Source organism: Hevea brasiliensis, chromosome 17 (genome assembly GCF_030052815.1).
Source record: "Hevea brasiliensis isolate MT/VB/25A 57/8 chromosome 17, ASM3005281v1, whole genome shotgun sequence".
NCBI classification, from domain to species: Eukaryota; Viridiplantae; Streptophyta; class Magnoliopsida; order Malpighiales; family Euphorbiaceae; genus Hevea; species Hevea brasiliensis.
The window spans coordinates 17,109,346-17,124,519 of NC_079509.1; the positions used below are offsets into that span (position 1 = coordinate 17,109,346).

The 15,174-nt window shown below is 28.5% G+C and overlaps 1 protein-coding gene across 1 annotated transcript; it reads left to right on the top strand.

Annotated features, from left to right (window-relative positions):
* Positions 1–10,335: 10,335 nt before the first annotated feature.
* LOC110642256 (accelerated cell death 11) lies at positions 10,336–14,771 on the top strand. Its single transcript, XM_021794238.2, has 4 exons — positions 10,336–10,750; positions 10,842–11,014; positions 13,822–13,967; positions 14,481–14,771. Exons 1-4 carry the CDS (start codon positions 10,559–10,561, stop codon positions 14,585–14,587), a joined length of 618 nt encoding a protein of 205 aa, XP_021649930.1. The 5' UTR covers positions 10,336–10,558; the 3' UTR covers positions 14,588–14,771.
* The last annotated feature ends 403 nt before the right edge of the window (positions 14,772–15,174 follow it).

Here is a 15,174-nt window from a genome sequence, read left to right on the forward strand (position 1 = left end):
TGACTATAAAAATTATTATGAAAAATTTTAATATATAATATAACGATACATTAAAACAAATTATATTAAACACATTATATATAAATTATTACAAAAATATAAAATATATTAATATAAAATACAAATTTTGAATGTTGGAATTTTTTTTATTTATCATTAATTAGAATTTAAACTTGAAATTTTATAATTTTGAAAATAACTTTAAAAATATATTTACATTTGTACTTAATTTCCTTCAAAATGTTGATTATAAAAATATGGCAAATCTTGAAAATTTTTAGTGAATTTGAGAGAATTTTTTTTTATCTTCCTTTTAAAAAAAATATTTATGATAACTCCTCAAATTTGGTTTGAGAAAAATATAATTATGGAATATACATTTAGAGAAAAAAATTGATATTAAATGTGATAAATTTATTATTAATTAATGGAATAAAATTGTAATTAATTAATAGAAGTTGCTTAATAAAATTGTTTCACGAAGAAATTAAAAAAGAAAAATAATAAATTAAATGATAAGGAAAATAATAAATTAATCAAATCCCTATATAAATCTAAATACCTAAATGTGATGGGGAATGAGAAAATACTGCACAGATCGAAAATAAAAAAAGGGAACCAGAAAAGAAGAAAGGGCCATCTTTACCTGTGATGTTGTCTTCCTCCCCTTCTTCTTCTTCTTCTTCTTCTTCTTCTTCTTCTTCTTCTGTTGATAAGGATGGAGATGGCATATCAGAGAATGAATATGGCAGACTAGAGAGAAAGGAAGTTATGAATCTTACCTGTGATGCTACCGCCTGCCGTTAAAGGTCTGATCCTCCTCTTCTTCTTCTTTTTCTTCTTCTTCTTCTTCTTTTTCTGTTGATATTGATGATGAATGTGAAGTGGTGCAATCTGTTTGTGATTTAACTTTACCCATTTTCCTTTTTTTTTTAAATTTTCTTTAAAGAAACACGTTTCCGTCGCCAGAAACGTGTTTCCGATTTTTAATATTTTCGAAAACCGCCCGAAAACTTTTTCCAGCCGTGTCAGGTCGTTTACTCATCGGAAACGTTTCCGACACTAGGAAACGTTTCCGACACTAGGAAACGTGACCCCAGTGCTTTTTTCCTACTTCGTAGCATGTCACAAGCATTCTTGGACTCCATTTCATCCAAAATAGAGGTTTTGTACAGTACAATTAGCATTCAAAGATTCAATGACAATAGTATGCTTACCACATCATCACCAGCTTTAATCTCCACCGGTGGAAGAACAATGAACCGAGAATCCCGGCTTTCAGGAGTGCCCATTCTCCTACGCTCAGACCAATTAAAACTTCTATCCATAGATCTGGACAAAGACCCAGTTCTCGATGCACTAGAAACTGAAGGCGAGCGAACCGAAGGTGAAGAAACCTTTGAAACTGTCTTCCTACTCGCACTAGTGCCGCTACTGTCCAATGACGTAGACAAGAGCCTTTTTGAGGAGGAAGAGATTGACAATGCTGGCTTAACTGAAGGTTTCTTGATGGTCTCTAACTTACATACATCGGACCCTGTTGATGGCCTTAAACTCTTATCTGTAGCTGACACAGGATGCGACTTCCTAACCTCTGAAACACTTGCTCGAGTTACACGTTTGGTAGCAACTGAAGGCAAGGAACTCCTTCTAAGCTCTGGACGAGACCGCTTAACTGGGTCTGATGAAGCAGTAATTCTTGTGCCTGCAACATTAGTAATACTATTTTGCCGTTTTATTGTGGATGATTTCTCTGGCACTCCTCCATTGCCATTTCTTTGTATCACTGGAACTGGATTTGAACGGCGAGATGAAGCAGTTGCAGTTGGTTTGGTCACATTTGATCTTGAATCTGAACTCCTTTTTGGTTCAGTTATCTTTCTAATAGAGCCAGTTGGTGTTAAAAGGTTTGAGGTTGCAGCCATAGTAGGTTTCGTGGTTTTTGTGTCCTTCACAGAGCTAACGGATGACTGTTTCTCTGAAATTTCGATCTTATTCATTGGCTCTTCAACAGACGGCACTAATGGTTCCTCCATTGTGCCTGTAATCAAGCGCAAGCAGTCTGATTCAGCCACCAAAAACAAGAAAACCAAAAGTTTCTAGCGGTATTTTTGTAATGCAACGTGGCTCAGCTGAGAAAAATATTGAAAAGTACAAAGAATTAAGAGAACTAAATCTTAAAAACATCAACAGTCAGCGAGACGAGAAAATCAAGATCAACACCTTACACAAGCGAATTTAAATTAACCCAAAAGGAAAGGGGCGGAGAGAGCTAATTTTTCTTAGTTGAAATAACAATGTACGTCAATTGAACAAGAATAAAGACATGCCTTTTTCCTAAAATTGTTGTTTCAGCTTTCCTAGCAAAGAAGTAAAGAAAATTTGAGCTTGAGCTGGCGATGAAGTGCCAAAGCCAAGAAAAGAAAACAAAATAACATAGTCTTTAACATCTTAACTCATTTGATCTCTAGGAGGTGGCCATGGTTCGGAATCGAACCGAAACTGATTTGGTCAAAATCAGACTGAAATTAGTCAAAATCAAAATCAATTTCAAATTGAATTGAAATTACCATTCTGTGATTTGATTCAGATTTATATTTTTCAGGAATATTGAACTGATGATTCTAAATCGAATTGAACAAATAGTTTTAAATCATACCAAACTGGCAATTTAAATATAAAAGAACTCAATAAATACTTTATCCCACTCTTAATTCATTTATATATATCTTAAATTTTATACACAATTATTCTCAACACTCTTTTTAATTCTTAATACTCTCAATTTCTCTTAAATTCTTTAAATAATTATTTTCTACACTATTTTTAATTCGCAATACTCTCTCAATTTTACTACTTTATTATTTTATACACTCATTAAAATTTTTAATACTATTTCAATTACTCTATTATTATTTATATCCTTAATAAAATTTTTAATACTCTCTATTTTATTTTTGTTCTCTTTTATACCTTTTTTAATTATCAAATTATCATAAATTTTAAAAAAAATGATAGGTAATAGAACCGTAAATTTTGATTCCTCTAAATTTCAAGATGATACATAGGCAAAACTAAATTCATATACTATTTTTTAATTTCTTTAAAAAATTAATTTTATCTATAATTTTTTAATGAAGTTCAAATCTTTTTTTATTAAATTTTTTTTAAAGATAAATTAATTTTATTCTTTTTTTTATTTTATTTTGATCAAAAGATCTCTAAAAAAAATTAAAATATTTTATCATATATAATTCAATTATAAATTAATAAAATTTTTCTCTAATTTTTTATTTAAATTACCCTTAAACACCCCTAAACCTAAATCACTTTTAAACGATCTCTCAACCACTGTCCAAATAATTTTGAACTTCCTTTTTCAAGCCGCCTTTCAAATCATTATAAACCAAAACTCAAATTGAAACCAATAGTTCATAAACTCTCTTTTTACACCTTGTTTGGATAAGAGTAAAAGGAGAGAAAAAAAATAAAAAAAAAATAAATTGAAATTGATATTTTTTCTTATTTTGAAATAAAGAAAAAATAAGAGAATGAGAGAAAATAATTCTCCTGTTATTTTCTCTTTAATTTAAAGAAAAATAATAAAAGTGTAGGATATAAATTAAAATTATAAAATTATCCTTTTTCAAAATTTTATTTTAAATATATAAGATAAAATTATAAATTTATTATACTTTTCTTTTTTTTCTATTATTTTCCTTTCATTTTATTCAAATAAGAAAAAAAATAAAAAATATATTTTTTATTTTTCACTCTTTTTTTTCTTTTTTTCCTGAAAGATTTTCCTAACAGAGTATTAAATTATGTCTTAGCCATTTAATTCATATTTATAATTTTATTAAACTTGAATTAATGTTTCAGAAATCACAATGGACAGTTCAAAAATCATGACCGACGGTTCAGATCCATACCATCCTAAGGGGGTGTTTGGTTTACCTGTTGGATGCAGCTGATAGCTGATAGACACCCAAACAGGTAAATTGTGGTGTTTGGCAAGTTAAAAAAAATAGAGCTGATAGTTGATGGGCAACTGATATGATACCCATCAGCTGCAGTTTGTATCAGCTCTATTTTTAGAAATTGTTTCTCATCGGTGATAATGATCTGATTTTATTTTTTATTTTGACCATATTATCCTTTTTTTTATTTAACTTGAAAATTAATATTATTAATATTTTTATTTTTTTATTTATAATTTTAATATTTTAATTAACGTATTTCAACTTTATTAAAATATTTTTTATTAATAACATCAAATATAAAATATTTATTTATATCCAAAAACTTAAAATTAATTATAAATTTTTCTATTAACAATAATAATTATTTTATTATTTTATCTATATTTTTAAAATTATTTAATTATCTTAAAAAATAATTATTTTCTTATTTCAATAATAAAATAAATAATATAATATAAAAGATTAATAATTATATATTTATTTAAATAATATAATATATTAATTTAATAATTATATATTTAATTTAATAATAAAATAAATAATATAATGTAATAAATTTATAATTTTATATTTATTTAAATAATAAAATAAATTATATAATATATACTCTTATTAGTCATTTCACATATTAACAGCAACAGCTAAATATAATTTTACTAAACACTTAATATAAAACAGCTATCATCAGCTATTAGTTATCATTATAACAATGAATACTTTATCACTATGATTATCAGTTGTATTCAACAGTTAATCCAAACAGACCCTAAATCCCCAATTTCCACGCAATACAGCTAATGCTACTGCTACCCTTACTATTATTGTTAAGTAGTCATTTTCAATCTCTACTATTCAAAACCAAAATTAATGAAATAAAGTAAACCCATCTGTCGATATTAAAAACTTTATAATATCCTCATCGTCACTACTTCCAGCCACCAAAAAAGTGTATAATGCAGGTAAAGCCACTCCACAGAGGAAACTACAAAAATAAATAAATAATAAATACTCATAATCTCAAAACGGAAGAAAATTCAGGGAGCTCCTCTCAGAGCCGCAACACTTGTGCTTTGGATCTAGCACAAAACGCAGGTTGTTTAACTAGAATCCAAACAACCACACTCTCGATCTAAGTGCAAGTGAATTGACATAAGAAATAGAAAACAATAAAAGGTAAAAAATTGAATATAGGTCTTTACTCAGAGAGGACAATGAAGTAGATCTAGAGAAGACAGAAACCGAAACAGAAGCGATTGAAATTGAAAGACAAAAACAGAAAAGCATTGCCTCTACAGAAACGCAAAGCGAGAGAGGGTTATTGTATGACGAAAGCGAGGCAAATAATAAAGTAAAGTGAGAGTGAGAGAGAGAGAGAGAGAGAGAGAGAGATGAGGAAAGAGAACGGAAAAGGAACGAAAAAAGGCGGAGGAAGAAGAAGAACAGAGAGAGAGAGAGAGAGAGAGAGAGAGAGAGAGAGAGAGAGAGGGAGGAGTGGAGTGAGTGATTGAGCGTTGTGTCGTTTAATTTATTATTAGTTTGAAAAATGGAGATGAGCATTTGGTGAGAAATGGCGGAAAATTGTATAATGGAGTGATGTCTTGTTGTGAAATATTTACATATATTTAAAAATCTGGTGATGTTGACTTCTTGGCTTTTCCGCTCTTGTTGTTTTCGAACTCGGAACCGGACGAGATTATATCATTTAAATTTTATGTTTCTTTTTATTTTTAATGGCTTAGAACTTAATTTAGAATGTTTAATTTATTCATTCTTTATTTTTATTAAATTAATTTAAAATTTTAAATTTAAATATCAATTTAATTTAAAAATAAAGAAATCCTTACTTTTTAGATTTAAATAAAAATTTAATTTAATAAATTTTAATCTAATAATTAAGAAATTAAAATTTTTTATTTTTTATTTAAATAAAAAATTTAATTCATAAATTTTAATTTTAAATTAAATTAAACTACTCCAATAAAAAAAATTCATTGATGAAATTGCATATTTTATTTTTTTATTTATTATAAGTTTGAATTTTATTAAATTAAAAATCTGTACAACACAAATGGATAAGCAAATTATTATCTAGTATTTATATTATCGTAAAATTAATAATTTTATTTTTATATTTTAAAAAATATATTAATTACTTTTTAATATTTAATTTTATGAATTATTTAATTCACTCATTAATTTTAGATGTTAATAAGGGATAAAATATTAGTATTTTTTTAATTAGGTTAAATTAATCTAAATTAATTTAATCCTTAATTTCAATTTCATTTTTCTCTCTCACACTTTTTCTCCGTTGTGATTTTTCTCCCTTTCACTTTCCCTCTCTATTTCATTCCTGCTCTATTTCATTTTCTCGATTCCCAATTTTTTTCATTTGTCATTTCGCCTCAGTCGTGTTTGTTAACACTATCATTCTCTCTCGCACGCAACAGAAGTTTTCTTTCACGACACAGTTATTAAGGGTCTGATTAACATTATTATTAAAATCATTATCGAGGAAATTATTTTTAAATATATTAATTAAAATTATTAAAAATAATTTAAAATTAAATTTAATAAATTTTAATTATAAAAATATTAAAATAATAACATTATTTTTTTAATAATATCTAAAATAATATTTTTATTTAAAAAAATAATTATGATCTCGAATACAATGTCAAGTAGACATTAAAAATCAAATCCCAACTATGCAATTTTTATAATTTTTAAAGCAATTACCATTACCATATAATTTCTATAACTTAAAAATCACAACTATTATATCTCTGCAAATTTATAATATCCTCAAGTCGCATCAAAACAAAGTAAATGCCATTTGAACACATATATAATTTAGTTTTCAATGATAAAAGAACATTGCAATTCAACAAAATAATTTGATTACAGTGATAAACATTACTTTCACAGACAAAGTTAGCTATGGAGTTTATTTACAAGTACCAAAACAAAATTCAAAGTAACAATAGTTATCTTCAAATGTTTCCAAAATGACTTCAACTCTTTCAGGTTTTATATGAAAAATATGTACTCTTCTTTTAGCTTTGTTGTCTTTTCCCTCGTCTCATCCAGCAACCTCCAGTACAATGTTTAGTTTGCTTCAGAGTTAAGGTTCTAACTTTCCCTGACAAAGTGGTAGTGGTAGGGTTTTCTTTCAACTCATAGATGCTTATCAGACCTTTTCCCATATCTATGATTTGCATTCCTTCCCATTTACCAATTATGCTATTAGAATAGGAGATACTTACTAAGGATGAGCAATAATCGGTTATAACTGGTTAAATTTACCGAACTAATTAAATTTGATTTTTTATTTTATTTTTAAAAAATTTGATTCAATTTTAGTTAATAAATATGTGAAATTTTGGTTATTAAGGTATTGAATGGGTAATTTCATACTTAAAACTTTGTTTCGTTGGAATTTTAAAGTTGTGACTTGTTTCACCTATTGAGTTGTTGTATTTAAATGGGTAATTTCATATTTGAATGGCTTGTTATTTTGACTTCTTTCACCTGTTAATTTGTAATATGTTATCTAGAGCTCTTAAATTGGGTTTGATGGAGAATTTGGAATTTAGGAACTAGGATTGATTTCGTTTATGAATTGTTGCCGTATTAGGCACTCCTGGATACTTAGTCGTAGGCTAGACATAGGGGTTGAAACAACATTGTTGCTTATTTGCATTATGTACCAAATCAAACTAAACCAATTCGATTTGATTTTTTTATCATTTCAGTTTATTTTGATTTTCAGTTTTTATAATTAGATTTAATTCAGAACCGAATCAATTGATTGTACATAGAACACTCACTCAACCATCAAATTATACCATAGTTAGGGATGATACCCATGTTCAATCAATTTTTTCTGACCCTAACTCGCCACCGATATTGTGTGGGATGGAAATAAAGAGAATGTTTCCCACCCTGAATCCTAAAAACCCATATTGATAATAATATATTATTATTTTTTATTAAAAATCATTTATTTGTATGTATTCAATTATTTATATATTGTAATTTAAACAAAAATATTTATATATTATAATTTAAACAAAAATATTTATGTTCATTATTATTATTATCCTTATTTACTAAACTTATATTTCTAACTTATAACTTATTTTTTTAATGAATAAATTTACACTTATAATGATAAATTAAAATAAAAAATTAAGAAATATATATATTTGAGAAAACTCGCATTGCCTTGCACTCCAACAGGAAAAATTTTGCTGTAACCCTAATCCTTTGAGGGTAGGGATGGGGATAGCAATCCCTGTTCTCAAACCTTCCTCTCATCCCTAATAGAGAGCTGACAATTTTATACAGAACTCGATTATACGACATGACTCGATGCATAGTCAAAATAGGTTTCGATTCAACACAAATAGGTTCGAGCATAAAAATGGATCAACTCTTTAATGACATACTAAAAATAAGGGTTTAATTGAATTAACTCTTTTATCCCAATTAGGCACACAACAAACCATTTATTTAATTGGTTAACAGGTCAACATGATTTTTTTTTATCCATATAAACAAAATATGACCCATTTTATTTATAATTAAAAATATTATTTTATTCTCACTAACTTGTAATTTGTATTTTCCTTTTATTTTTATGGGACACCTAATATTAAAAAGAAAATATAAAATTCTTAATTAATATCATAATTATTTTTAAAAATAATATATATATATATATATATATATATATATATATATATATATATATAACATTATATAATAATGAACTAAAAGAAAAATAAAAAAGTAGATCAAACATTATAATTGATTTTATGATGACTACTTAATTTATTAATGGATAAATTATATGAGGTTAAGAAAATAAAGTTACGTAATGATTCTAAATTTCTTTTGAATATTGTTAATATTTGAAAATAAAATTTTATGTATTTTTAGGAATAAAATTAAAGGAATAAATTTAATAAAAATTAGTATTAATTAAAAAATAATATGATTAAATTATGAATTTTAATAAATTAATTTAATTTTATTGATCTATACCAAATTCCTTTATATTTATAATCATTTTACTAATTCCACTCAAATCAATACAAAGAAATTTATGCTAGGTATGATTGCTGATTTGATTTAGGTGATATTTGTTAAATTTATTATAACTCAAAATTCTAAATATAAATTTGTGAGGAGTTTTTTTTTTAATAAATATTTTGATATAATAAGTGGCCTTTTTACATTAAAAAAATCGAATTAAAAACCGATCAAATCGATTGTTAATCTATTAAAATTGGTTGTTAATTAATTTAATAATTAATTTAGTAACCGATTTAGTCGATTGTAATGAGATTGATTATTAATTGATTAGTAACCGACTGATAAATTAGCAATCGAAAACCGAATCCATTATTAAAATAATTAAATTGAAAAAAATAATTTTTTTTAAATTATTGATTACTAATAACAATCGAAATTAGCAATTGATATATAATTAGCTACAAAAAAATAAGTACTTTTAATTTGACAATTTTACAATTGCTTTGTAAATAGGTTACTATTTGTAATCAATTTAGCAACCAATTGTTGATTGTTAATTTAAAAAAAATTATAAAAATTTAAATTTTCAAATAATAAATAAAAATTTTAATAAATAAATTATTCAAACAATTATTAAAATATAATTTACTAATAAAAAATATTAATACTATGAAATTAATATAAACATATTATAAAACAAATTACTAGTAATAATTATTAATCAAAAAATACCAAATCATCACTTTGAAACATACTACACAAAGTGATGATTTGGTGATAAAGATATATTTATCCACATGCTTGATTTAAATTTAATTATTTTCATTCATAATTTATGATGTGTATTTTTAAATATACATAATGCTATTTGGTGAATTTTATAATATAATAGTGAATATTGGAATTCAAAATAAGAGATTTAGATTTAATTTTAATATAAATTATTGATAAAATATAAATTTTATATAATACTATTTTACTTATTAAAATTTTTTAAAAATGAATTTCAAATAATACTATTTAATAAAATAATTTTTAAATACACACTAAAATTAGACGCCTTTTGTATTTATGAATCTAATATAAATTCATGATTTTAATAAGTTAAAAAGAAAATTTTATAATTTATCAAATTTAAATTTTTAATTTTTCCTACATGTTAAAATTTATGGATTTCACTTAAAAAATACGAAATAAAGTAGAAAGTCATACAATTTTCTACTAGAATTTGAAAAAAAAAATAATTTGTAAAAAAGGAATTACTGTTGTTTGATAAAGAGAATTAAAGTACATGGGCTTGTAATAACTAATAATAATATTAATAACTCATCTTAGAAAAAAAATCATGGGCTGGAAGAAGAGTCTCCCATGGCCCACTATCATTTCCATTTGTACGCGATAGGCAAGTTTGGTCGCGTCGTCTCGCAGCAAAGAACATTCTCATCTCCTCTCTGGCTCTGAAGTCCGACCCATCTGCGCTTTGCCGGAGACAATATCGACAGCATCATCGAATCAAAACTCAGTACATTTTAGAAATGACGGATTTCGAAAATGAAAAGCCACTGAGAAAGATATCAGAGGCGTTTAAGGAGCTAGCTGCGACTGTAAACTCACAATCTGCTGATATTGAAGTCGCTCCATTCTCTCGAGCTTGCTCTCTCGTCTCTCCTCTTTTTGGCTGTTTGGGTATCGCCTTCAAGTTCGCCGAGATGGATTATGTTGCTAAGGTTAGTTTGGTTTCATTGAACCGAATGTATTCGCTTTAAATTCAAGGTGTTTGATTTGATTTTGATTTTGATTTTGATGTTATTATAACAGGTTCGTGATCTTGCAGACGCATCGAAAGTGATTGTGACCTTGGAAGCCATGCTGGATAGGGACATGGAACAGAAAACCGTGAGAAAAGCGGGTAGTCATTCAAGAAATCTTTTGAGGGTAAAGCGTGGGCTTGACATGGTCAAGGTTCTCTTTGAGCAAATTATTGTTACAGAGTACGTCTATTCACTAGTCTTTACTTCTTCATGTGATTTTTCCAGTTGATTCAGATAATGCTGTGAATGGTTTGGGCTTGTAGAAAAGCCTAAACAATTATTAACCTCAATGTTTTGATGAATCGTGACTTTTTTTGCGTTGCTATGTGGTTTTGTGGAAAGCTAATTGACTAATATCTTGCATGTCCTCTCCTATAGGCTGTATGGTGTGCTACTGTGCTTAATGCTAAACTGTATTGTAAATTGGTCTCTAGTATCCTGTCTTAGATCAACTGGCATCCACAATGTAGTGGCCTACTGGACCCATAGAATGATAGAAGCAACACAATAGAATAGTCTATTACAAGAGAACTTGATAAATTACAACTTTTATATGTGGAAGGATTTTCAGATGATCTTGGAGGATCCAGTCAATGTGGACTGTCCCTGGTTTAAACTAAGTACTAATGGTCTTTTTCTTTGTATATAAAATCTAGGATCTAGATACATATTCTGTTCCAATTACTTATCATCAACCACAAATGTGTTGATGTATTTTTGGTGAAAATATCTTGTGATAAATTTCAGCTGCAATTGCTTCCTACTTTGGAACCTGTTATCCAAATGAAATTTTATGGTTTGTGGCACACCTGCTCTTTTCAGAGGTCAGGGAGTTCTGCAATATTTACACGCCTAAAAGGTTTAAAATATGAAGTTAGGAAGAAAACTAAAGTGAATTTATTTTATTTTAGAACTGTGTTTTTGGATTACAATCTAATTAAGTGAAGTGAAGAACGGTGGGGTAAAAAGAATCCTCACAGTCTGTTTGATATAGATTATAGGGTATTATGTATCAACTCAAAAATGATTTGGCCAAAAGCATGGGAAAAAAGAGAAACTTGGATAGATTTGAAGAACTATTAATATTTAGATTGCATAGAGCATGTGAAATTGATTAGAACCTTGTGCATACACAAAACTAGAGCTTTTATGTATGTAGTAATTTATCAGTAGCAGCAACAAATTCTAATCATTCATCTGAGTAGTTATTTTTCAAGTATGTTTTAATAGTAAAGTTTTCTTTTTAAAAAATTAGTACAATGAAACTTACTGTTTTAAATATTGCATAATCGGAGAAATGGACTTGTGGGCTGTATCTTAAATCTTTATAGAAAGGGGGCATGTACTTGTTTAAATGTTTTTTTTTTGAATTTATACTCGCAGCTTTTCTTCCCCATAGATTTCCTAAGAAACTTGCGTCTGATTCCTCATTCACGCTATAAGCATTTCCTGCCTGGGACGTGCTGCTGATCTTTTCATTTCTTCTTCTTCTTCATTTTTTTTTTTTTTTTTTGGTTAAAAAATTTCCATAGACATGAACATGCATCCTTAATTCAAGATTCCATGTCTGTCTCACGTGGTTGTGTCTAATCAGTAACAGAAAGTGTAAGAAGAAAGGCCATTATCTAAACATGGTCCTGCTTGTTAGCCAGAGAAAAAGATGCATTCTTTGATATTGTTTTCGGCTCCTCCCACTATTAGAAATCTTTGAGCACAACTCAATGCAGTCTTAGCCTAGCTCAATGTGGTGCTTGATTTAAGTTCTGATACTAAAGTTTGAATGATGCTTAAGCCCTGAACCCCAATGGACATTTGAGTTCTGATTTAGAGGCATCAGTTATCTTTCTAAAATTAGCTTCTGATTGCAAATTAATTGTACTATATAATTGATACGAAATGGTTGGACTATGTTTTTATAAATTATTGTAGAACCTAGTTTGTTCAAATATTATTGTTTTCTTAGGATTAGAAACCCTGTTAATGCTATTTTTGCCAAATGCCTTGGCTCTATCTCTGGCCTGTTAACTGTTTAACTTCCTCTTTTTGCTGTTTATCTACTGCTGTTTAATTTGTAATCACGTAACTTGTTACTAAATTTCAATGAGCTAAGTAGGTTACTTTAATTTACAACATGCAGTAAGTATACTTAACTTTAATTCATTTTTAATAAGATCACTATTTTGTGTTTCAATAGAAATTTGGCCTTATTTTTTTCATGGTAGCTAAGTAATAAAGTCCTATATTCCACCTTGCATGACTAAATTAAAGAATCTTGATTGCCACTTCAGAGATCCTAATGAATAGCTATTGGAACTTGGTAGTAATAACCTTATTTAAACACAAATTGAAGTTGACATAGTTATTAAAGGCTCAAGGCGCACTAAAGCGCTGAGGAGTCCTGGAGCCTAGGCGCAAGGCGCAAAGTGTAGGCGCGCGCCTTAGCGAGGTGAGGCGCAAAGTAAAATATTTAAAAGTTCCATAAAAGTCAAATAAATGTGATATTTTTCCTTTTTTTTCTTTGGCATATATCATGAATTGGGTTTGCTGGTTTGAGTTTAAATGGTAATTCTTTTTGCCAATAAAAATGCTCGCTAAAGATGGAAATAAATAAGGCATGCCTTTCTAGAACCTTGTGCCTGAAACAAAGGCACACACCTAGGCGCATAAGGCGTTAGGGTTCGAGCCTGGTGAGCCTTGAGCCTGAGCTGTGCCTGAGGTGCGCATCATGTTTAAATGTGACTAGAGTGTTTAAATGTGACTAACTGAAGTGACCGTTGAAATTTAGTGCTAAGCATAGTGATCATGGATTAAATTAAACAGATGATTAATATTCCCTTTCTAAGATACTGTATGTGCAAATTTTAGTTGCAACTTTAAGGAGGTTCATTTTGATGGTGAAGTTGATTGTTTCAAGGTTATAGAAGTTGATTGTTTCAAGGCTACACTTGGAGCGACAAAGTTAATGTTTCCTGTTGTTCTCATGGCAGGGGGAATTCTTTGAAGGACCCAGCTTCCAAGGCTTATGCACAAGTATTTGCTCCTCACCATGGGTGGGCTATTAGAAAAGCTGTTGCTGCAGGGATGTATGCCCTTCCTACAAAAGCACAACTTTTAAATAAGCTGAATGAAGATGGTGAGTGCTTGCTCCAATAAATGCACTTTTTTTTTTCTGAGATTTATTTCTCAATAAGTTCCTGATCTACATGCCAAGATATATGAATGAATTGCAAAACCCTTCCCTAGTTATTCCTTTGGTTAACTAAAAACTTTGGGACATGTGGAACTTTAATTTGAATGTATGCAAGAACCATGATTCCAGATGAATTAGGGTTTAGAGTTCACATGTTATTATTAGAAGTTTGCATTAAACATGTTGCATTGTTATGCAGTTGGTCATTTATTAATTCAAATTGGAGTTTGTAGTAAAGTTTTTCTCCCAATTTATTTCATCCCAATAACAAATGGCACTTTTTTCTCTTGCTTTTAAATTACCAAAAAAAGAAAGGGCTTTTTGGCAGCTAACCAAACGCTAGTTACATCTTTTAGAAGGGACTTTTTGGGGCCAAAAGATAAGAAACTGGCCCCATGGCTTTTTAATATTTTTGGTTGTATAATTGTCTGTTCCCACATCGGTTTTGGCTTTCAGAGACCTCAGCCAGGATTCAAATGGAGTATTATATTGCTGCATCTGCACCAGTCATTCTCTACATTGACAAACTCTTCCTATCTAGAGAATTGGATATAGATTGGTGAACAATCTGACTTGTCACTGATATGTATTTATTGTAATTGCGTTTTTCCTTTCATTTCTCTTTTATTCCAGACCAGCAAGTTCATATTTTTATATGAGACCTATAGAGTGTATTTATTTGGCTTTTAAAATGACTCAAATCCTGCCAAATAATTGTGTCATGCAAAGTTTGTTGTTGTTGTTGTTGTTGTTATTATTATAAATAATTTTATTATTTTATTTGATTGTATTTGGAATTGACCATCTGTAGTTGGGAAGAACAATATGCATCACCACCACCCCCCCTCTCTCTCTGGTTTTGGGGTGTGGGTGAAATTGAATGCTTTCTGCTAGCTTGAATGTCTGTTTGTAACTGGAGACTGGATAACAAGGTAAGGCTGGGGGCTGCTTATTCCAATTTTGCGAATGGGGGAAATGTGTATATTTCAATTTCTGACGTGCTAATAAAAAATGAGTAGGGGTGCATTATTCAGTTATAACTGGAAAGTGAACTAATAAAATTTGGTTATTTTGATAGGAGTATGTTCAGTTTGGTTAGTTATAGGTTCTTATTCCTAAACTTTTCAGTTATTGGTTTTTTGATGATTGG